This window comes from Varroa destructor, unplaced genomic scaffold (assembly GCF_002443255.2).
Source record: "Varroa destructor unplaced genomic scaffold, Vdes_3.0 BEIS01000007.1, whole genome shotgun sequence".
In the NCBI taxonomy this organism is placed as follows: domain Eukaryota; kingdom Metazoa; phylum Arthropoda; class Arachnida; order Mesostigmata; family Varroidae; genus Varroa; species Varroa destructor.
The window spans coordinates 3,774,094-3,797,423 of NW_019211460.1; the positions used below are offsets into that span (position 1 = coordinate 3,774,094).

The 23,330-nt window shown below is 39.0% G+C and overlaps 1 protein-coding gene and 1 long non-coding RNA gene across 5 annotated transcripts in view; one reads left to right on the forward strand and one right to left on the reverse strand.

The window, feature by feature from the left end:
* The window catches only part of LOC111253718 (alpha/beta hydrolase domain-containing protein 17C), a 43,907-nt gene that overhangs the window by 13,304 nt on the left and 7,273 nt on the right, over positions 1-23,330 (forward strand). The window contains exons 1-3 of one of the 3 annotated variants that reach the window (XM_022813533.2): positions 3,333-3,472; positions 3,990-4,280; positions 11,406-11,540. In XM_022813533.2, the coding sequence (XP_022669268.1) occupies positions 4,048-4,280; positions 11,406-11,540 (368 nt within the window). In that variant the 5' untranslated portion in view covers positions 3,333-3,472; positions 3,990-4,047. Of the gene's footprint in view, positions 1-3,332; positions 3,473-3,556; positions 4,281-11,405; positions 11,541-23,330 lie in introns of those variants that run through there. The other 2 variants (XM_022813532.2, XM_086974870.1) reach the window with 2 other exon arrangements.
* Positions 9,248-21,736, reverse strand: LOC147754210 (uncharacterized). 2 transcript variants are annotated; one of them, XR_015317084.1, is made up of 3 exons: positions 21,196-21,736; positions 10,776-10,832; positions 9,248-10,647 (listed from the first exon to the last, which is right to left on the reverse strand). It is a non-coding gene; the product is annotated as an uncharacterized LOC147754210 (long non-coding RNA). The 2 variants fall into 2 exon arrangements; XR_015317083.1 differs by lacking the exon at positions 21,196-21,736 and adding an exon at positions 16,215-16,493.

The window sequence follows — 23,330 nt, forward strand, 5'->3', positions numbered from 1 at the left end:
TTAAGTTGGTTCAAAAGTGCCAACGGTATAGACTTTCCGAAACGTGGTACCTCTCCGCGGTCAGTATTGTTTTGTCAGTTGCATGTCTCTTGTGCTTTGCCAAGCTTGCGGCACCAACAGCAGGTGTACTCCCTGCTACTAAATAAAGAACAGGAGTAGAGAGGCTGGCTAATTGTTTCTTCGTTAGTGCTGGTATTTTGTTGTCATGGGCTATGCATACGTCCGTCCGCCCGTCCGTCCGGTTATCCGTAGTTTGACTGCGTTGTAGGACGAGCTATAGAGAAGTATGAGGCGGTGCGGTATCTTTGTGACTCCTCGTATTACAACTGTAAGTTAAGCCGACGTGCAGTTGTCTGTGATCATTATACTATCGATACCGTTGCCGCTCCCGTTGTCGTAAGAGAAGGGAGTACGTAGGTTTATGCTGCTCGACATTAACATCAGCCGTATCAGCATCATCAGCAGCAGCAGCACCGGGACGAAACTGTTGTGCAGTCGCCTGCTGCTGCGGCCGCCTATTATTGTGATTGTTGTTGTTGTGTTCTAGCAGTCAGCGGACAGCAGCGGTGATGCCGCTGCTGCTCCTTGTTCTTATGCTGCTACTATAGGAGGTCGACGGAACTGAATCGAGTGTGTAACTGACTGACTGGCTGACAAACAGAGTTGCTGCCGGTTGCTTGATTGCCCTCGGTGGCCGCCATTCATACTAGCAACAGCATTACCGTGCCCGTTTTACCTACGAGCCGATCGATATCTTCATTGTCACTATTTCTACGATAGCTTCGTTTCCTACTGCTGCTGAATTTACTCATTGTTAGGAAATGTAACAGCCATCATGGCAAGGAAAACATTTATAGAAAAAGAAAAACAAGGGTGCCAGACGGCAAAAAAGCCAACTTGTTCTCCTTTGTTTTTTTAGCTCGTGCTTGCATTACTAATGATGATGCTACCGCCATCGTTGCTACTGTCATTGCTGTATATTAATTGATTGACTACGTTGAAATTGTTTACAGTTTGCTACTTGGCTAGCTGGCTAAGCAAGTCTTTGTCTCTGGTGTATGGTGCTGTGATTGATTCTGTCGTTCTGCTGAACGATATCAAGACTACAACTGCTGAAGCTGAGCTGTTACTATGAAGCCAACGAACGGCAACGGCAGTCGAGTGGTACAAACGGGATGAGCTACAGTCGTCCGTTCCGTGTCGTCCGTTCATATCCGTGCCGCCGTCACGCCAAAACAGCCGCCAGTAGCTAGAGAGACCGGACAAAAGCAGTAGCGAGGGAGCTAGATTGGCTGCTAAAATGAGACTCACCTGTGATGGTTTTTTATAGTGCTGGTATTACTTTGATACATTGTGAAGTTGTAGAGTAAGTTGGAAAACGGAAGCTTGGCGTCACTTGAATTGCCGCAACCATTCATCTCCAAAAGACCTCCTTTGAGGATTAACGAGAAAGGAAGTAACTGATACAGCATGACAGCTTTGTTTTCTTGGCGGTCCTCGGTTAAGACAAGTTGTGTGCGTCTGATGTTGGGAATAAGTTGTGCCGCGACTGCTGCTGCTGCTGCCGCTCGTCAATAGGGAAAAGGCCGAAAGGAGAAAAGTGAGGCGGAGGAAAAAACTCAAACGCCGACAAAGGTCGTCCTTTTAGAGGTGTACGCATGTTTAAGAGATCTGTCGCGTTCAACTCGTAATATACAGTGTACTTACCACACTATAACCATTCCACCCAATTCTATTTGTTTATACGTGAAGACACCAAGGTTGGATTATCACATGTGTTTGACTGCATCATTAATTAGTATACTGATACAGTAAAAGACAATATTCGGTTAATTTCGGCTTTTCGGTTAATGTATGTTTGTCAGCGTTCAATCTTGCCCCGTATGCATCGCTTCATTCATTGTTTGGTCGTTTTTCACTCGTCGTTCTACTCATGTCAGCGCTTGTGGTCTGTGCTGACTGCCAACGTTTGAACGAGCAAGATACAACAGGCTAACGGGCCGACTGACTGAGAGAGGAAAAATCTGAAAGGATCGTGAGTGATCATGACGATAGTGGCAGAAGTGGCCTGGCGCTATCAGCGCTAGGTCTAATTCTCGCCCGTTGCGAAATGTACTGAAATATAAGAACGGTTGTCGCTGCTGTTCTCGTTCCCATCGTTTCGATCGCTATGGTCATAAAACCAGATAATCGTCCATCATCGTCATCGTCGCCACCACCATCATTACAGTGGTTATCGACATCATATATGCTAAAGTACTATCGTCAATCGACAAAAAGCGGAGAAAGGAGCAGTAGTCCACTTGGCTATTAGTTACCTATTACGATTAACATAACAATACCTGAAGCGCTGTCCGGTGAGTGATTCGGTCACTGGGTTATACCATTTAGCGGGCAAAGTTTAAAAAAGACATGCAAACTGAACAGCTCATTGTAAGTCATAAGCAGTAGCTGAAATGTACAAATACGAAATGTTTCTGTGACTGTGGATGTTCACACACATTAATGTAGCATAGCTTCTGCAGGCAACCTGGACGAAAAAATTTTAAGCGCCGAGTATATCTCATGAAATTTGGCTAACTTTATGCTGTGCAGCTCCGCATCCTGCTAAACCTTTGCTCGTTTTCATGCGGCTTACGGTGCGTGTGACTGTTGACAGCACTAGTACTGCTAAAATAACTGCTGCGAAAGTGGTAACGAATAATAGCGCCTTTAAGGTTGATCAATCATCGAATCTTCACAAAATAATAATAATAATAATAATAACAAGAACAACGCTGCCGCTCGATGAAGTTGATCAATTTCGTTCCTTCGTCATTCTTGTTCATCGTTTTCTGATTTGTACGATCCGGGCGCCCAAATATTCGATTCCACTTCTACTGAGCCAAATTGAAATCAACGCAACTTGAACTCATCGTTCGATTTTGACAGAGACAACATTGATTCTGCTTTAGAGTAAAATTACTACAACTATCCCTCGTTCATCGCCTAACCAGTTTATAGCAGCAAAATTGGTCACTTACCAGTACTAAAGTTTATGGAGGTCACGGTTTCAAACTCACGCGCCATTAAGATCAGCTGTGCTCCAGCAACAGGAGCAATGGGTTAGACCACTAACTAGAATAATAATATAAAGTGCGAAAACAAGTATAAAGTACACATACACGAACCTATCTAGCGACCTCTATTTAGTAGGGTGAAGTGTCTGCAGCTGGTACTTCAAATACCTTGAATCTATGCATTGCACAGCACTACCACTGCGTCTACTATTAATCCATTCAAGAATTTTGATTGGCAGCTTCAACAGCAAGTAGAAACTGAACAAATAAATGGCTAGAGGGAAGTTCCTTTGCAAAATGTGTAGGCGATATGATCCATCGATTGGATTCGACTGCTCAACGGATCAACTAATCGTCGCTAACTGATTTATCGTTCCATCAACTAATCGAAAGCGTCACCGTCAATTATACAAGTAAGCATCAAACTCCCCGAATTTATCGATCATCAGCTCCTCGCTAATGTCGCTTTGTACAAACGACTATAGCAACAAGATTCACAACGAGATCGATACCGGCAAGTGTGATGCCCATTACCGTAGGTTACCCAATTTTATAAGAAAGTCGTACGCACACCCATGGCAACTCTTTGATTGATTTTGAGTTTTCAACGGTTTCACAAACAACAAAAAAAGAGTGCTAAGTTAAGCACCCTTTATGCAGTAAAAGCAATCTGTTGCAGTTCTGAAGATCGATATATTATAATGTGTTCATATTCGCTGATGACTGAGTATATGATACGTATTCAGCTAGTAGTAAATATCCATCGAGCATTCAACTGACATTCACCATCTTTTACCTCATCTTAGGTTCACGCTTAGTCTATGTTTCTCTGTGGCGCAATTGTTATTAAGAAGTGTCTTCGGCGTTACAGTGCTAGTGGTTGTGGTTTTAGCAGCAGTGATTGTGTGTGGGTGTATCCTTCCATTGCAGCGGCTGGTATCGCTGTGGGAGGCAGAGTTGATCCTTTTATTAGTTTTATTTTATCGTGATGGCCCCAAACCGCAAGATGAACGGCCTTTCGCTATCCGAACTTTGCTGTCTCTTCTGTTGTCCACCGCTTCCGGGGCGGATCGCATCAAAGTTGGCTTTTCTGCCACCAGAGACCACGTACTCGTTTGCACCGGATGAAAGCGGCTCCAAGTATGCACTGCAGCTAACTGAACGTGCCGAATGGCAGTACTCAGCCAGAGAAATGGAAGCCATAGAAGTGTTTTATACAAGGTAAGCAGTCCAGATCAGATTTATTGAACACTGCAAGTCGAAAACTCGATTGTTCGATTCGAGCTTAGTTATCACACAATTATATCATATTACATCTTTCCTTATTAGTACTACGTTGAACAGGTTATTAATATACTGGTATATGGTACCAAGCAGGACATAAAACAAAAACTATCGTTATCGAGTAGATATTAACGTTTCCGTAGTCTATTACATTAAAACCTAGTTAATATGTAATTCTAATTATTATATACTTAGGCATGTGCGGCTAGATCACTGTGCCTAACCGAATAACCGCATAAAGCTTAACTCAAAAGGTTTTGGCTGCCATGAAAACAAAGAAGCGCCACAAAAGGTTATAGTAACTATGTAAAAAGTATCTGTTAATAACTACGCCTAGCCCTTCCACTAACATGACGTATCTGGTCTATATCTTTTATATTACGGAAATTGTGCATGATCCTTCTTAATTCGCTGAAATAGGTTCATAATACTAACATAGATAGTTGTTATTATTAACTCTTATTAGATATTATCTTAGTTATTATTAAGTTGAAAACTTATGAGAAAAGACTTAAGTTGAAAATATTTGCGCATTTGGTCCAAACGTTTTCGAATAAAATTGCCGCAATTACCTTTTCATTTACGCTGACGCACATATAAATATGATATCATCTCGCAAATTTGTCTTTCCTTTAATTTTTATTGCAGTACAAATATGGTATCTGAATTGAAGGGTACTTTTATTTTTTATTTTTTATTTGATTTTTATTATTTATTATCACTTACTTAAAAATTATGGTTTATCGAATATTTAGTATATATATAATATCAAGTGCAGAGACAATTTCTGAATAAAAAAATCTATATAAAAAAGGGCGGGGTTTCGGGTTTTAATCGTTTGCCTTAGTGACTAGTCACCAAAAATTAAATTCACATTGTTGACAGTTATTTTAGATTAACTTAGTGCAATGACATGTATTTAAAATTACAAGAGTGAACTGGAATTTTACTGCTAACTATGTGTCTAAAATGTCTAATATTTTAATATTATATTATTGGCAAATTACATAATACTTAATACTTTATATGTAATTTAGGAAAATTAGCTTCGACTTATTAACGGACGAGTTAGGCTAGGCTGACTTCAGAGAGTAGTTTTTCTTATTTCAAATATCCACATCTTCCCCATTACCAAAATTAAAATTTGTTAGCGAAATATATTTCGCTTTATTGCACAGATTTCATATAGCTTCAGATATGCTTACTCTAACATTGTAGATTCAGAACTGCTACAGAGAATTACCAATAGACAAATCGAACCAAAAAAAGAATTCCAATCATTCCCCATTTGTAACAAATTGTCCAGATAAACAGTCCAGATTAATAAAACTGAATATTATTTTAAGCCATTGTGATATGTTCCCATACACTTGTACACATTAATATAAAACAGTAACCCTAAACTGCGCTTAATCGCTCCATTGTAGCATTAATCCGTGACGAAGCACCGCAAAATAATAGATATTTCAGGTGCATATACGGCAGTTTCATTTGTTGTACCAAACAACAAACATGACACATGGACATCGTGCTACTTATTCGCGTGGCAACCTTCTTATGGTACAGGATTGATAATTGCCGGTAATTTCATAATTTCATGGAAATTTACGATTGATAATTGCATTAGTAAACTGTAAAGCTGTGTACTTACGAGTTGAAAAGTAGGCAATAGAATTTCCTTCGCATTCTTTTGCCTCGATAAAATAAACAAAAAACTTCTTTTTCTTTAACATACCAGTTGCGAATTCCGTTTACATTAATATTAGCAGAATTAATGTCACGTATAATAAGAGTTAATGAGTATAATAAGTACACTATTAATAAGAACGGCTAATTCACAAGCCATAACTCTAGTATATCGCACGACATCTTTTGTGGACGAAATGCACCTCTGAATATAAGAGGCTTTTTTTGTTGAGGTTCAAGTCTTAAACTAACTGTAGATAACCTACACTGTTCTGGACCTCATAAAATTCTTCCAGATCGATCTATTTTGGGCGGTGCTACTATTATGGAAACCTCACCAAAACATCTGGCTTGGTATTTATATTGTACACGGGCACTCTACACTGCTGAATATTACTTGAATCTTTGAGTGGGCACTGGTTACGATCTGCAGCTGCATTTCATGTTCAATATCCACTACTTTAGCTTCTCCTCAGCGAAGGCTTGAAATAAATTTAATATGTATGGGTTCACATTTAGATAACTACTGCTGAAAGATTCAACGCACGACTTAGCTATAAGCTAATCTGACAAATTTACAAAGCCTTCCTCAACTTATTTTATATAAGGTTAGGTATGGAATAGAAGACACGATTTCTGTTTTATTTATGTGACTACATGTCGTTATGTAATACCGGTTATGGTTCTTTCTCTCGTCAGTCCCCGTCGTCATGTCCACCGTCTCATCAGAAGGTAGTAAAAGTTGATCTGTGTAAAGTAAGACCACAAGGATTATTGCCTAGCGAACCGAAAAGATGAAACCCCGTTAGCCGAAGGCGGCCTTGCGTTGTAATAATAATTTCGTATGTCGAGTTTTTAAGTCCTAAGTAGCCTTCATGGGTGTGACACTGAGAAGCAATGAGAAGCCAATCATTCCTTGTTAGATTTAAAAGGTTTACGAGGCACCAAGCTCCGAGCTCCTGTGTAAGTTCAAGGGATTTGAGGTAGGTGGTTACGGCTATTTTCTGGTTGCAGCCCATCTTTTTAGCCGATTTCCGAGTTGTTTGTCGGCCGCCTTCTAAAAATGCATTTAGATATTATAATCAGACTCCGACGATCGGCTAAAGCAATGGGCATTTTCTAAATCTCGGATACCGTTTTCAAACTTGGTAAACCATCCTTACGCAGTACTTTAAACAATAGTATCATAGGCAAGTGTTTCGGACTAGTTTGGCAGTTTCGTAACCTCGACGAAATGCATGGTACAGAAGGTGTCGCAAATACACTTTTTGCCACTTGAAATATGCATCTTTGAAGAAATCTTTTATATCCTTTTAATTGCATTTACAACACAATACTATTAAAGCACATTTTTCAACGCGCCCATCAATGAACGGTTGTTAGAAGTAGACAAGTAAGGAAAAATGGGGAAGGAACACTCTTGAAAAAAATTGGGGGAAGCCATTACCTGATTTAATCTAACGAAGCTTAGGGCTTTTGTTCAAAGCTCTGAAACTCATATTTGCAGCTGATAGGTTTTTACCTAATCCCTTTTAAATGGCGATCAATGAGCGCGTTTGTTAGTATTATTTGAAAAGGCTGAAAGTTCCCAGAATGTATGATGACAACTGTCAGTATCGTAAATTCAATTTTTTTTTTTACCCAGCATACCCATCGTTGGAGTCTGAATTCAAAGTGAAATTTCATAGTTCAAATGATGCAGCGGCTATGTAAAATCATGAATATATGTTTTCTTGTCTTATGACAAAAAAGCATTCTTATCTAATAAGCTGACAATTAGGTATATCACAGAGCGTAAACTGTGAGACATTAAAAATTATAAATGATCGTAATCGATTTCTGAATAATATCATAGACGTGAATATCTCCAAAAAAGGACTAAAGATACAGACATTTTTACTCAGATCGCAAAGAGAGAGGACTTCCATAGTAAAAATTCTTGACGTGGGGTCGTCCTAAAATGGGCAAGGACGAAGGGCGAGGAAAACACGACGAAGCGAGAGAGAATACTGCGGAACTCACCAAACGTGGAGGTGTAAAGGATAAAGAGTATATGAATTACGAAAAATGACGGTCATGACCTTGAGGCATCAGGTTGGTAGAGTCATGATAAGAAAGCGTCTAGAAAGAGAAAAACGCTCCCAATACTAAGTCAAAAATAAAGTGTACGTGGCTACAAGGCCGAGCGCACCTCTTGACTTCTTTAATAGAGTGCTAAGAGTCTCAAAAGCCGGAAGTTACAAAACACTTCTAACACCAAAAGAAGGCTAAGAAAAGCCTTTTAATAAATACGTGCGTGTACTAGGCTAAGAAAAGCCCTTTAATAAATACGTGCGTGTACTATGCACTTCCGAAATTCGGGTCAACATACAAACTCATACACGTGTATGGGTGTGAGAGGCTTACTCTTAAAAAATGTCATGTTTTTAATCAAGGATGATTCAGGTTTAGTTGGTCACGTTGTCTCAACTGAACCTAGGCCGAATAATGCCACATCCAAATCGACAGCTGCAAGACTCGTTACCGGTTTCTGTGCATATTACAAACATGGTAGAGCGCCAAAACATTTCATGATGATGGCGGAGTGCAGACGTTGGAGAACTGAGAATCTTGCGGAAAGATTAATGGCATACATGGCTTTAGTATATAAAGCACATAGTCATCCTATTTCCGCATGCTGCGAACAGATAAAACCTGTTTTATCTGCCCATTTTAGGACGACCCCATGTAAAGAATTTTTACTATGGAAGTCCTTTCTCTTTGCGATCTCAATAAAAATGTTTGTATCTTTAGTCCTTTTTTGGAGATATTCATGTCTATGTTATTATTCAGATAGGAAAAAAAATAGTAAGTTAATAAAGTAAAATTACGAAGCTTGATATCGATCAAATATTCTGTCAAATGTTTTCGTGTCTGTCACGGCAGCTCACACATGTCCAACGATATCCGCCTATTTTTACCTGTGTACATACCGAGCCTGATGGGCTTATTTATCCCTTTAAAGATGACTCGTATTAGGTACAGGCAAACACAACTTTTTTTTCACTCTAACCAAGTTATGTTCAGATCTGCGTAGTCTGAATCGGAGCAACTGCCTTAGTTGTTGTTGTAACAGCGTATCAAACTACTACCAATACTCCGATATAGCGTCTAGCCTTGTTGTTCCATTGCGTTTTTTATTGGAGCTCTCTCGTCAATAAACTCACTGAGGCAACCCCTTTCTTTGCTGTACGATCGCTTTATTCGGTTTTAGTGATTCAAATACATTGTCATAATAATTCCGTTTCCATGCCTTGGTGTTTAGTTACATTGTTCCAGATGTCACCTTATAGTTTCCTAAGTTTACCGTACGGGTGTATTATCTCTACGTAATCACTGCTCCTGTTTCAAATAAGCAGTCACTATGCTGCCTCTAAAGCGTTATACTCGTGCAATTACTCCACCATCTTAAAATAAAATCGCCCTCAATTTTCAAAATTCTATCCAAATACTAAACCGCTTGCAGAACCAGGCAAATAAACAATAAAAACACACTACCATCTCCCATCACCTTCTAAAAGTTCCGTGGGCAAATATAAAACCATATTCAACACCTTCACAGAAAATGAGTAAGGTTGGCTTTGACCGAAAATCGAATTTTATGCCTCTTCGTAAGAGCTCGAAGTGCAAACCATCTTTTACATTGATATCTTTTACCAGTTCCCAACCATTGCTGATTAAATTGGCCAAACAGTTAATGTTTGCGAATAAAAATCCTATCTTTTCTGACAAAATCAATTTTTCCGAACATGTCGTTATCGCATTAGTGTTCTTTCGTCAGGCCAAACTTACCCAAACTACCAGCTAATAAACGGTTTTGTTGACTTTTATGATACTAAAGTCGACAAAACCGTTTATTAGCTGGTAGTTAGATACATATATGAAATCTTACAAACTTAACATAATAATCATAGTAACAATTATTATCAGGTACTATTGTAGATCACTGACATTTCGTAATATGTGCAATACGTGTAAAAATGGCAACAAAATAACTGTCTAGAATGTTTAACCGTACTTCTGAGTGCATCTTTTAGGAGCATCGTTAAAATTGTTTCTAAACACCTCCGCTTTGTTGCACGTGTAAATAGTACGTAGGGAGAAGGCGCTTTTCGCCCTTGAAGCTTCATTTGCGGCTCAACAGAAGACAAGTAAACGCAATTAGAAAAGGCCCTTACTTGCGGCTGAAACAATTTTAACTCACTTTGCTATGGACTTAGCTCTTGTCCATCTTTTTTGTAACGCTTATGATATAGACTTGATTTAGCTAAAAATACAAATTCTGCAATTGGTCTTAATGCAAACCGCTGTTCCTGTTTTTACACTTCGACCGTACATTGTATCACCAAAGCACGATTGGCTCCATAATAAGTTGCTACGACAGTGATGACGTCTGCGTATCCATTTTGAGTTTTCAACTAGATAACTTCCCGAACGGGCACTTAGTTATGTAACGGATGATTTCAAGGTGCGTGCTCTTAGAGCGGCCTCCTCCATCGATCGGCCTCGCTTATGCCCGTCAATTACGGCCCGTTATGCTTATATTCAAATGTATTGGTGTAGTGCGCTCAAAAAAATCCTGGGTATAGTCAAGAAAGCAGCATTTAACTGACTGCGCGAACCTCAATTAAATAAACAAAATAATAGGAGCAACTTATTTTTTATATTGTATATAAACGAAACTATACATTTACAGAAAATACTCACGCGTTAAGCTACATGTCATCACCGAGTTTAAGGAGCTCATTTAGCGTCAAAAATTACCTGAAAAATATTGCAATCACTCTTTAATACCGAAAGGCTTTAGTACCGTTAAGTGATATATATTACTAATTATATGATAAATATTTTTCTAAAGCTGTTCAATCATAGGAATATTTCAGAGAGGTTTTAAGAAGACGGCTCTGAGTTTGCTTCATGCAAACCAAAGTAGTAAGAATATCTCAATACTATAATTTGTGGTAAAGTACAAACTCACGTATAGTTGCTAACTATTCATGTTGTAATACTCATTTGTATATATCTTTTCTCCTATTCTTAAAAATATTTAATGACAAAAAAATTTGATTAAAGAACAATAAAATATTTTCTGGGTTGAAATGGAAGAAATGCGTATCTTGGCCAATTTTACAGGAATATATTATGCCGTACTACACACGTTAGTACTTAACAATTTTCGTATTTGATTTAACCAAATAAATTTCTTATATAATTAAATGTCTCAAACTTTACAGTACATTTTTTGAATGTATCTGGCCTTGTATTCTAATTCCAGACCGGTTGCGCCTTATATCTCTTAACGAATTCTTTATCTTCTATTTGGCATTATGCATATAGGACATCCCGAGGTAACCGCGTAGCGTGCATGCTGGTCCGGTGTTCTCCAAATGCGCGATTCACCATTCTCTTCTCACATGGCAATGCGATTGATCTCGGCCAAATGTCATCATTCTACCTCGGATTAGGTACCAGGTAAGTTTCTGACAAATTTCCAAGGAGAAATACCATAGCGAAGTTCTGCATTTGCTTTGCCAGACCTGCTCATCTTTTCCATTTTCCAGTATTTTTCGATAGTATACTACCGTTCATCGTTAGCGAAAACTCTGTTCAAATAACCCATCTACAAAATTTATCGTGCTACAATCCACTGTGCGTGGTTCGTAAACCCGTTACTATCGAATCTTAAAGGGGGAAAAAAAAGTATGTCACTGCAGAAGGGCACGGACACGAGTGTGGCATATTCAAAAGGTACAAGGAGGCTTTGTCGGTTAGTTGGCTAAAATGGTTATGCGCTGTTCAATGACAATTTCTGTGTACACCACTGAAAAGCCATACCGAGATATACCATATCAGGAAAAAAAGTATGTAGTACAATACAAGTATAAAATGGTATTAGAGTGATTTATTTACAGATGTGTTACACAGTTGAGTCAGTTTTATATTGGGATAATCTCTCCTACTACCTCTAAGGATTTTAAATGATCACTATCGAATTTTTAAGATACGATTCTCGCTTCAACTAATGTATATAGATACAATTCGTGGTTCGTTCTGATAGAAGGCACACATACATAACAATGCTATTTTATAACATTGTGATATTCTGCAATACTTTTCTTTTTATTGGAGATGCACTTGCATTTGTGAAACCGTTCACTTGAACATCATCAGTCGGGCTTTTAGTAAAAGACTTGTAGTGGGCCATGGGAATGAGAAAATTTTAAGTAGTTTGAGAATATGAGTTTGGCAGTTAAACTAGTGGGCGAAGACGGCTTGCCATAGCACCCTAGAAACACGGTAAATCATTAGTTCAAAAATTGCGACAAAGGAATTTCGAAAATTAATCTTGTCGAAGATTATTTGTGAGGGTGAGCAACGGGGAATTAAGACCCATAAGCGTTAACAAATATGTTAGGGCTATATAAACGTACCATAGTATCTCGCTCAAATTAATAAGATCAAAAAAACAAATTAGATAAATGGATGCCACACAAGCTAGGGTCACAAAGGAGAACGTAGAAACTTTTCGCTCTCATATTAAAATAGTGATTCACTTTTTGCACAGAAGTGACAGGTGTGACTTGTGATAGAAAATTGGTCTTCTGCAATAACCGCAGGCGGTCACGGTAGTGCGTGGAGGTAACTAAGTTGACAAAGCAAAATATCAGCAGAGCTATTGTTATGACCACAATATAGCTACACATGTGTCTGTTTGGTGGTCTAGTTCAGATGTTATCGATGTCAGCTTCATGACTCCTGGTTCGTCGATTCCAGCAGCACTGTACTGTTAATAACTGGAGGATGTGATGAAGGACTTCGCATTAACACGCCGAAGTAAGTAAACAGAGCTAAACCACTCCCATTGCGCGATAACGCTTGACCTCAAACTCACGGAGTCATGGTGCCGAAAATGCAGTTGGGGGCTTTATGTCATCCACCGTATCCAACACAGTGCTATAATATAAAATAAAAAAATAAAGGGTTGCCCATACAAGCTTCAATGGTATTTTCTTAGTTTTTTCATTTCAAGGTGGGGGGCTTGCGTAGCTTGTTTCAACGAGACTTTGCATAGTCTGAATGCACTAATATACTTTTATGAATTACTTGAGTGGTTAGTTCTCGAATCGAAGTTGTGATGAAATAAATGCCTGTGTCATTAAACAAACACATCTGTGAAATGTGACCTTGTCGGCACATGTGCAAATTGTTACTAAAATATCTGATGTAATTTAGAAGCGACAAATTTTGTTGCAGTCTAGCCGGGAAACGTATATATTGATGTATAAACTGTACAGTAGCTATACATGTCATTCTGGTTTCGACCGGTTGTATGTATTTAATATTCTCCGGTCGGCCAGTCCATTGCCAGTTTTCAGCGGAAAAACTTCGCCATGCTACGACTTTGGTGACAGCGGAGAATTTTATGGGAATATGGATGATATAATATGCCGCTTCGTAGAGGGTCTGAAGAAACCAGACTCTTGGCCTTTAACGGTATTTGTCCTACGGAAAAGATGACATGCCTGTCCAGGAACTGACAGTCACAAAAACGAGTGGTCTATCGCGTAATATCGCATACTTTATACATAGGGTTTCTCTCTGGGAATCGTTCCCGTTCCGTAAAAGCTTTCGACTATAAACGCCATAACGCCGCCTGCTATTAATCGTCAATTACGGAACTCCCTGGTACTAGCGTTTTTCTACCGCCGACTCGTAGGACCTTGCCAAAATCACAAACCGATATACGATTTAGTAAAGGTAGGCGTTTTCTTTGCGTGGGTTGAGCCCTATGAGGCGGCATTGATGGCTTTGAAAGGAGCCCTGACAAGTCGATTTATTTTGCAAAATTTCCTGGAAAATTGACCGACTTTTTTTAAGCGGTAAACAAATTCCACCTATACCCATGTGGACGGTGCGTAAAAATAGAGCAAGTAAGAGAGACTTCTAGGACCCGGTGGCCCTTTAGGCTCTTGGAATATAATTTTGTCATAAGGCATTAGCGCGGCACAGTGAAACGTAACATTCGATGTGGCGGCAGTTCATAAAGCAACAACAAGCGACAGGTCTGGCCTGCGTTGGGTCGCGGTGGAAACCATGCTCCAATAGAATTATTAAATCGCTTTAGCGTTGGTGAGCCATGCTGAACCATTCCAAGCCATCGGAAGTTGGCAGTACTCGCTGTTTTGCAGTAAAGCCGTCCGGACTTACCAAAGATTGGCCACCCGTTGACGTCTCATTACTTTTCTGATAGGAAGGTGAGGGCGAAGATACGGGAGTGCGTCCACTATTTGAATTTTGCGTAGGCATTTATCCGTGGAAAAAATCAAACCACGAACGTGGTTTGCTCCACTTGTGGTTACTGTAAAACTGTCAACGCACGTTTTCGCAAAGATAGGTTTAGATTTCATAAAGCTGCTGCGTGTGCCTGTAAAGGCGCCTCTGTTCGTTCTAGATATAGGGTTCCTGCACCCGTTTTGTTGACCTTTTTTCAACTCGCTGCGCGACAACCCAGACCGTAGTAATGACCTACTGTGCCTCTCAAGACTTCACAGGAACATGAGCGCGGTCGTCACGAATAATTGCAGCTGCTTCCGAGACCCAGCAACACGACAATACTTGACACATCTCAACATTTGTTATGTAAGGGCATCTGCAGTCCACCTGCAATCGAAGGGACAATCGCAGAGCGCTTCTCCGCGCGTCTGCTGGAATTGCTCGACTTTTCTGTCTCGACAATGCTTTTAGCGATCGTCTTTACAGTGAATACAACGGTCAGCGAGACCACAACACTTAATCAAATTATTCCGTTAGGTCAAGGCAGTGCTGCCAGAGGACCGGTTGAAGTCGTTAAGATGTATTTTAGACTTTGCATTTGTCTTCGTTTTCAAGACCAGCCTTAATTACTGCATAACAAGGTGAAAACAGTGTTTATATTCGTGTCGAAATAAAATTTTATAAATAAGCGAACAATGTATTAAAAGCAACACTGGTGGGCGATTCTTTAACCGACCCTCAGCTTTTAATGCTGTTCTTACGCTCACACAGAAACCTTTAAGTGCGTTCACTCAGCTTCTTAGCCTCGTGGCCTTCCCGTACGTCCTTTTAGCCGTAATCTGTTCTCTCGTTAAATTTTAGCCATCATTATAGATTGTCTAAGGACATCTATGTAAAAAGTGGCGTGGTGTTGTTATTATAAGATAGATTTGGTTACATACTTTTGAATTAATCTTTTAAACTAACGTACCTATTTCCATTAACATTTCAACTTCAAACAGCCTTTTCTCCGAACTGTAGTCAACTTAATGGTTAGTTAATCAGAACTCATTAAGGTAACTTTTACTACTTGTAATTTTGTGTCTCACATATCCATATTAAGGTGACGTTTGTATTGAAATAAAAGGGAGAAAGCAATCAAAGAAATTCTATCTTCAAGTGCTTAAAGTCTCAACTAGTCATTTTTACCCAAAACTTCTGGAGTATATTTTTCTATATTGTTACCGTTTCTTTTTGCATTAAACATCTTTATCTCTTTATATCTTTGCCAGGGTCAAATAGTTTACACTGTGCTATTGCCAGTTACTATCAAGTCAAGGAAATCTTGGCCATATTTCAAAACAGAATCTTACATGCAATATATTTGTTAAAACTCAAACAAGTTCTCGTTGGCCAAGTCTCAGAAGAGAGTTTCTCATACAAAAAGTTGTTAATACTCAAACAAACTTCCTTTAGTCAAGTTTCAGGAAAAATTTCCGCTTACAACAAGATTATTAAAGGTCAAGGAAATCTTGGCCATATTTCAAGACAGAATCTTACATGCAATATATTTGTTAAAATTCAAACAAGTTCTCGTTGGCCAAATCTCAGAACAGAGTTTCCTCACACAAAAAGTTGTTAACACTCAAACAAGCTTCCTTTAGCCAAATTTCAGGATAAAATTTCCGCCTACAACAAAATTATTAAAAGTTAAGGAAATCTTGGCCATATTTCAAAACAGAATCTTACATGCGATCTCTGCGATAAGTATGCGGTAAATATCACAGGATCGTCTTGGATTCTTATGAGTAACATTCATTCGTGGTTATAACTTTTATTTTAGTCACTGTCGGAGTTTGTCTAGAATCTGCTCAAACGTTCCACAGTACATACCACATTATTAAATCAACTGCTGACCCATATGAGGTATTAAGCATGCGCCACTTGACGTGTCGGCTCGTAATCGCGAGCATCAGCCTTCATTGCCAATAATACCTCACTATACGGCGAACTGTCGTTAGTAGTTATACCGGCCATTTCGACATTCTCTCGTCAATGCTTCTCTTTGTAACAGCTAACCACCAATCTTATGACTAGCCGTTAGCCGCAGAGCTCCAATCCTTACTATTACCAGCAGTGCTAATGTATTATACTACTAAGATTTTTCGTCTGTCGGTTAATTATTTTTAGAAAAGGCTCGTTTTCTCCATTCTATGTAGCGTAATATTAATTTGAGCAAATCGATCGTTTCTTGCAATTTTTGGCCCTTTTAAACAACTTTTCACAAAAACCCTTGACTCATGGCTATAAAAGCTGTAGAAGTTCATTGAGTTTATATTTTGTTGAGAAGTTGGCATAAAAATTTTTGTACCGTTAAAGTGGTAGCCGAATGTTTACATGGAGGTTTATGCATAGAGGTTCGTTATTGACGTGGATCGAAAGCACTCGCTGAGATGAATCGAAATGCCTAACGTGTTTCTATATTTCAAATTGATATTTTGGCTTGAAAATGATCAGAAGCGCATTGAGGGGTTCGTCTAGCCCACGTCGAAGTGCGTTTGACGTGACCTTTGAGTACCTTTGGAATAAATTTCAGATTTGAAAGTTGTAGCGGTTTATATGACGAACATTTTCGTTGAATAATTGTTCTCAAAAATGTTTTGAACAACAAAAAACAAAATATCAAAATATTACAAACAAGAAACGTTTGTAATATTTTTTTCTATTGTTGGCGTTGATTCTTTACATCAATCAATAGATCTGGACGAGCTTTCTGAGTATCACTTGGAAACTTTCAATCAGCTGAGTCGAAACGGTATGCATGGTTGTACGTAAATTTTAACATCTAAATTCTTGCTTCGGAAATACAGTTCGAAGGGTAAACACATAATATGGTATTCTATGTATAGGGGGTTTTGTTTACATCAATCCATAGATCTTGACAAGCTCAACAAAAATGCTATACCTAGTCCTACATCAAAAATAGATATTGCAGCGTAAAAAAGGTTAAACGTCCGATTATTCGTATTGGTTTACGTAAGTAATAATAAAATGAAGACTAATTATAACATGGTTCTGAGCGACTTCTTGGCCTTAACCTTTTTCTTTTTCCAAGGAAGACAGAAGAAGATATTAGCGTACACTGTGTGGAAACTCAAGCTCACTGCGCTAATAAAATACCCGCTAAACCTTACAATCCCAACCTGATGAAAGTCACTTTCTGATCCTCCAATAGCCTAGACATCGCGCTAGTTTAGTGTGGGGTTTCTTTATTGAAGTCACATCTGTTCAGAGTTGTTTTTCAGCATCTGTGAGATTCTTGGTAAACATTATCCAGTGAATATCTTATATGGGCCGCATGACTTGTTACATAATTCTTGCTTTCTCTCTTAGGGTTTTTCAAACCTTATAATATTCGTTCCTTATAATATTTCGTTTCTCTTCGGACTGCACTGTCTGTTTAATAATACTTTTTGTGTCTAATTACCTCAAAGCGTTGTCGACTTTCTCTTGGACCTCCTCCAGTGCTCTGGATCTCTCTATAACGTGCCATATCATCTGTTTCCTCTGAGCTTCATAAAACACACGTGTCAAGCAAACGTTTCCCTATCAGCATCATGTATGTCTAGAATTGCCCATGTCCAAATAGAGCTTAAAAGTGAGCTGATATGACATCTTCTCGAAAATGTACCTTATTATTCCCCCAGTTTCCGGGATCAGTGCTTTGGTACATTCAGCACGTATGCGTCTTTTGCAGTTATACATACGGCTCAAACAGTCTCTGCTATATTTGTTTAGGGTAAAATTTCTTAACAGGGTAAGGTCCCATTGCTTTTACGATACTCTTTCTGCTCGTTAATCTGCTGGAAGGTCTCATGGTATCATTTATCCGTGTCGCTTCCGTTGATATGGTTTTGGAAGTTCTAGCGGCCCAATTGGCAACGGCTCTTCGGCTCAATCGTAGGGTGTTTGTTTTTTTGGGGCTCCATTTGCGCGCACAGAAGAGGCATAGAGTGCCGTAGATTCTATTACTGTTGCCAGAAGTTACCTGATGTGTTCCCTAGTCCCTCTATTCAAGCCCAGCTTGGAGGATTTTTGCTCCCACATGAATGATGCACGCCGAGCACGCAAGTCCTCTGTCCACGATCACTCTCAGATATTTCAGCGGATGTGGGCCCCTCCCAGAGTGAAGTTGAGTTCATCTTTGATTTTTTTTTACCCGTTAGGAAAGGCCCTTTACTCATCTGCGGTACTACCAACAGGAGGTGCTCTGTCATCAACCTAACTGAGCCTTATGCGCTCTATTCTCTAGAAGATCTTTATTGCGCCCTGTAACAATGAGCGGTAGATTGTCAGCATACGCCGTCGTCTCGACGTCTTCAGAGATTCACGGTAGCTGTAACACTCCATCGTGGCCTAGGTTTTACAGTGTCGGTCCAAGGACCAAGTCCAACAGTTATTTGATTACATTGCCTTCCCGCCCATGAAGACCCACCTTCCAGATAGGACGAAAGAACCCGACGTGGGTGAGGTGGAATGCTTTACATTCTTAAGCCCCAATACTAACACGCCAGTTCAGTGTGCTGGAAGCGTTCTTGATACCCAGTAGACAAGAAGAACTAAATACCCCGCACTTATGAGTTCGCCCGTGCATCTTCCTTTTCTAAAATCATGTCTATGAGTTCGTTAGCGCCTGTTTTTGCTATATCTCTTCCCACAGTCTTTTCTTTAGTACTTTATAGCTTTTGCTACCGTGCCCAAAAGACGTATTGGTCTAACTGAAATTCCTGCAGGCTCGGAACTTCAGTCGGCATTGGATCTGCTTCCTTGCAGATTAAGAAGTCTACTCTTTTTCAGAAAAAAACCTCCGGCTAGCTCTTGATTAAGAATTTGACTGTGCCTGGGGATGCCTGGTCCTGGGACCTTCTCCGATACTAATCGTTTTGTGGATTTCCCTACTTCTGCCAGTGTTATCTCAGATATGTCTTGGTTATCGACTTGTATACGGCTCTTTTCTTTTGCTTTTTCTAACGAAAAGAGCAATTTGACCGGCCCCCTTATAATATCGGGCTAAGCTTGTTGACTCTTGAGTGAATTTCTAAGAAATGACAATTGCAAGGTTAGGCTAAGTGTAACACGAATCAAACCCGTTTATTTAAGAATAACTGGAAAGGGGCAAAAAAGGGTTATGCAAGCAAAGCAGCTGCAACGAGTTAACTGTTAGTGTGAACCATCGTTTATATTAGGCTAAATATAACATTAACATATGAAATCGATTACTAGTTACGAAGTTGCTAGTACCAGTACAACTAATGTTGCTTTGAAACTGGCATGCATTCCCATAGTCCACTCTTAGTTCCCATAGTTACATAAGAACTTGCGCAGTAAGCAAGTGCATTATTCGTACCGTCTATGCTTACTCACAACGGACATCTCGCCGCTCATTAGTGCTCTTAAGGGACGGAGCATTATTTCTAAAAAAAGAACGAGATTAACTTTTTAATCCGTCCGGCTTCCGCTGCTCTGCCTGCTCTTTATCGGAAGCGGTACTATTGTCAAGCTATTTTTTGTCCGTTTCAACCTTTTAGTGAGAAGATGCTAAAGAGTAACGCTTTATTGCTGTGAATTATTTTTAGTTTCAGTGAATTCTGTTTATATTATTTATTTCGTTGTCAAACTATGTACGTCGTGTTTCAAAATCTTTCGTAGCAAAGTTTTGTTCTATTCAGTCTAATGTTATATGCAGTCCCATATCGCGGTCCTTGTTAATTAAACATACGTGTGTAATAACGTAACATTAAGAAAAAATTGCTGATATTAGCTGGGGTAAGGAAGCTGCGTCCTATGCGACCTTAATTGTCGATAGCGTGGCTGCTGCCGATAGTGGAGCAGATCAGTTGCTGTAGCTAAAGCTAAACATGTCTGATAGAACGCAACGGTTCTGTAGGATTGATTAAGATATCAGTGATGGACACTTTTCTTATAACTCTATATTCGTTATTAATTTAGCTGTTTTCTAAATTAGCTCAAATATGTAATAATATTAAGCTTTGCTAAGTGTGCAAGTTTGGCATACCATTTATCTATGTTGAAGTACACACTGTTTTTTGCAAAAGAAATTCCGAGAACGTTGGTTGCTAGCAAGCTAGCGGCGCACCTCATAAAAGTAAATTTCGTTCCCATTTTCTAGTTCTCGACAAGAGCTCTCTAGGTTGGAGGGAAACCCATACGAGTTCACTTAAACTAAATTCACTAAACATCTGTTACTTTCAGGCTAATTATTTTGTAACCCATTCTCTCTTATTAATATTTTTTACTCTAGGTGATCGTTTTCAGCGTTAACCCTATTGAGCCGCTGGTTGAGCATCAGAAAAGCTATCAAATGCAGCAGCTCCGGTGAATATACTGAAATCGATATTGGATGATACATGGCCCTATTTTGATAGTGATAATTATAATGCACCTTGTTATAATTGTAACACTCTAGGTACTTATACCGAAACCTTAATTTTCTTACATACCGTGATTTGTCATCAACCGTTAAATCCGCTTAAATGATGACTAATAATATTTGGCTTGTAGGACCAACATTAGTCCACACAATCTAAAATAATTATAGCTTACTGAAATCATAGAGATAACGTCAATTTATTTCACCCAGTCACTCTCCAAGATCTTCTGTCATGCTTGATTTCCTTTTCGAGAGAAAGAGAGACTTTGCTCTACGTTTCCATTTGGTGACTCGTTTAAGTCATATATCCTCCATGCGGCGGATAAAGGTGACAAAACGTTGTTAAAATAGCCGTATGTAGCATAGCAGAGCATTACACTATAGTTGAATTATACCTAAAGCAAAATCTTACGTATCACTCACTTCTAAAACGCTTCCCGGCGACACAAAATGTTAACTTGATAAGCTCCACAACTTCCTGGTAGAGGAATTTTAGGAGTATCTTTAACTTAATTATACCGACTCAAGCAGTCCACCACGCCTTTTTCTCTTCGCTTATGATTCACTACACTTTATTCTAGTCCCTCTTCCTGCACTTCCTGAAAAAAGCGTAGAAACTTGATTGATGGGCTCATGACCTTGGAGCGTTGCCATAAAGAACTTAGCTTAAAGCTTATTTTCGAATTAGAACTCCGGTTTTTAAAATCCAATACTATGCTTATTTTCGAATTAGAACTCCGGTTTTTAAAATCCAATACTATAAGTTACTCAGCGCTTAGCATTATGCAATTAAGAAAGTTGCACAGTCAGTTCGGGTTTGAAGCTGCTGGTGGCTCCTCTACCACGTCCCAGGCCTTTTGAAATTTTTTACAGGACGGAGACGACCAAAAACTCTCCTTCTTTGTGCGCTAATGACGGTGGCAATAAATACACTGCTCATTCCGTTGGCGTAAAAGCTGCTTTCTTGAACATTTGCCGTGTCAGACTATTGCCAACGGTCGCTACCTATCTATCGCTTTAATTTAATCCCCAACGCGGCTTTAAACTCATCATCGAAAGTCATTTTTTGTTAATTCCTGCGCTCGTTACTCCCATTTACACAAGGGAAGAACCAAAGAGTCGTCCAAAGCTTTACCTTTGGTTGTCAAAATGTCGCTCTGGTGTAGGCGTCAAGAAGTGCATTTTCACCCTGTCAGGGCGTCTTAGCAAATACGGCTTCTGTACAAGCTACTCAACAAGAATGAACGTATGTGCTGTAGTTGGGGATGTATGGTCCTTTATAATGCGTGACTGTGCAGCATTCGTTATATTGACTCACGTTACCAAAAGGCTTATTTTCCCACATAGGATCTAGTGGCTTCAACTTTCCTACCTTGACCCTGACCTCTCGAAAATATAAACTTGTCAAAAAAAGATGCTAGAAATGATTTCGTACCTTTTGAATGATTTTTTCCACTTGTCCTTCTTTACCTGTTCACATTTTATGAGATTTAGTAAAGATCGTGATCTTATTCTATACCCAATCATGTTAGCACGAACATCTCATGTAATATCAGTTTCAGATGGAGTAATTAAAGCTAGTTGCAATGTCTTTATCTCGTTATTGTATACTTTTTTCAGCTACCATTTACGCTTAAAACAAAAAATTATCACGATTTTCATAAAGTTAATTATTCAAACATGATCTAGATTATAAAAATCCTCGTTTGGAAATGTTTTGCTTAATTACGAGGTTCACCGAGGGATACGAGTTAAGAAATCGATGTTGGGTGTCAGATCCCGAAAACAGTAACAGTTTGATCAAATTAGAGCGAGTGCGCAGGTAAAAAAATTGCAGAAGTGTTCAATTTAGTTTTCTTCTTTTTTTTTTTGTAGACAAATACTTTTATCCTCTTAACTATTATTGCGTTCAAAACAATAATGTTGTCAAGACTTCAATGAGATCCTTGGTTCAGACATGAACCAAATTTATCAAACGTTACTAAAAAACGGCTGCTACGAGAGAAAAAATTTTCCTACTTAATGGCCTAAAAAGGAGGCAAGGATTAATTGGTTTTCGAGAAACAATCCATTAAAAGCGCCTATGTTGAAGGCCCACATAACCCCACATAGACTAGCAATGGGGCTGTGTGGGCTAGTAGCGATTTCGCGCAAAAATTACAACTTTCAGGTATTGCTCTCGTAATCTGTGGCTAAACATTTCCGAATATTTCAATGTTCTTGTAAAGAAAGAAGATATTGCTAGTTAAATGAGCTTCGCTTATTGTCTATACATAAGCTTGTAGCCGTAATTGTGAGGTATCTTTAAAAACTAATGTGATGAATCTGAAAAGGATGCAAATAGACTAATGTGGCCGAAATTTAGTACATTAATTTTAATAACACAACCGTCAGACACTTAAAAAAGGCTGTATAGTCAAAAACGAAAGTACCATTATTTTTGTGAGGATTTTGAATTATTTACAAAGTTTTCCTCTTGCTGCTTGAAGAAGGGTGACAATTGACAATAGAGCTTCGTCTTTCATAAAAAAAAGTTCTGTTAGGATGGCCCCCATAAT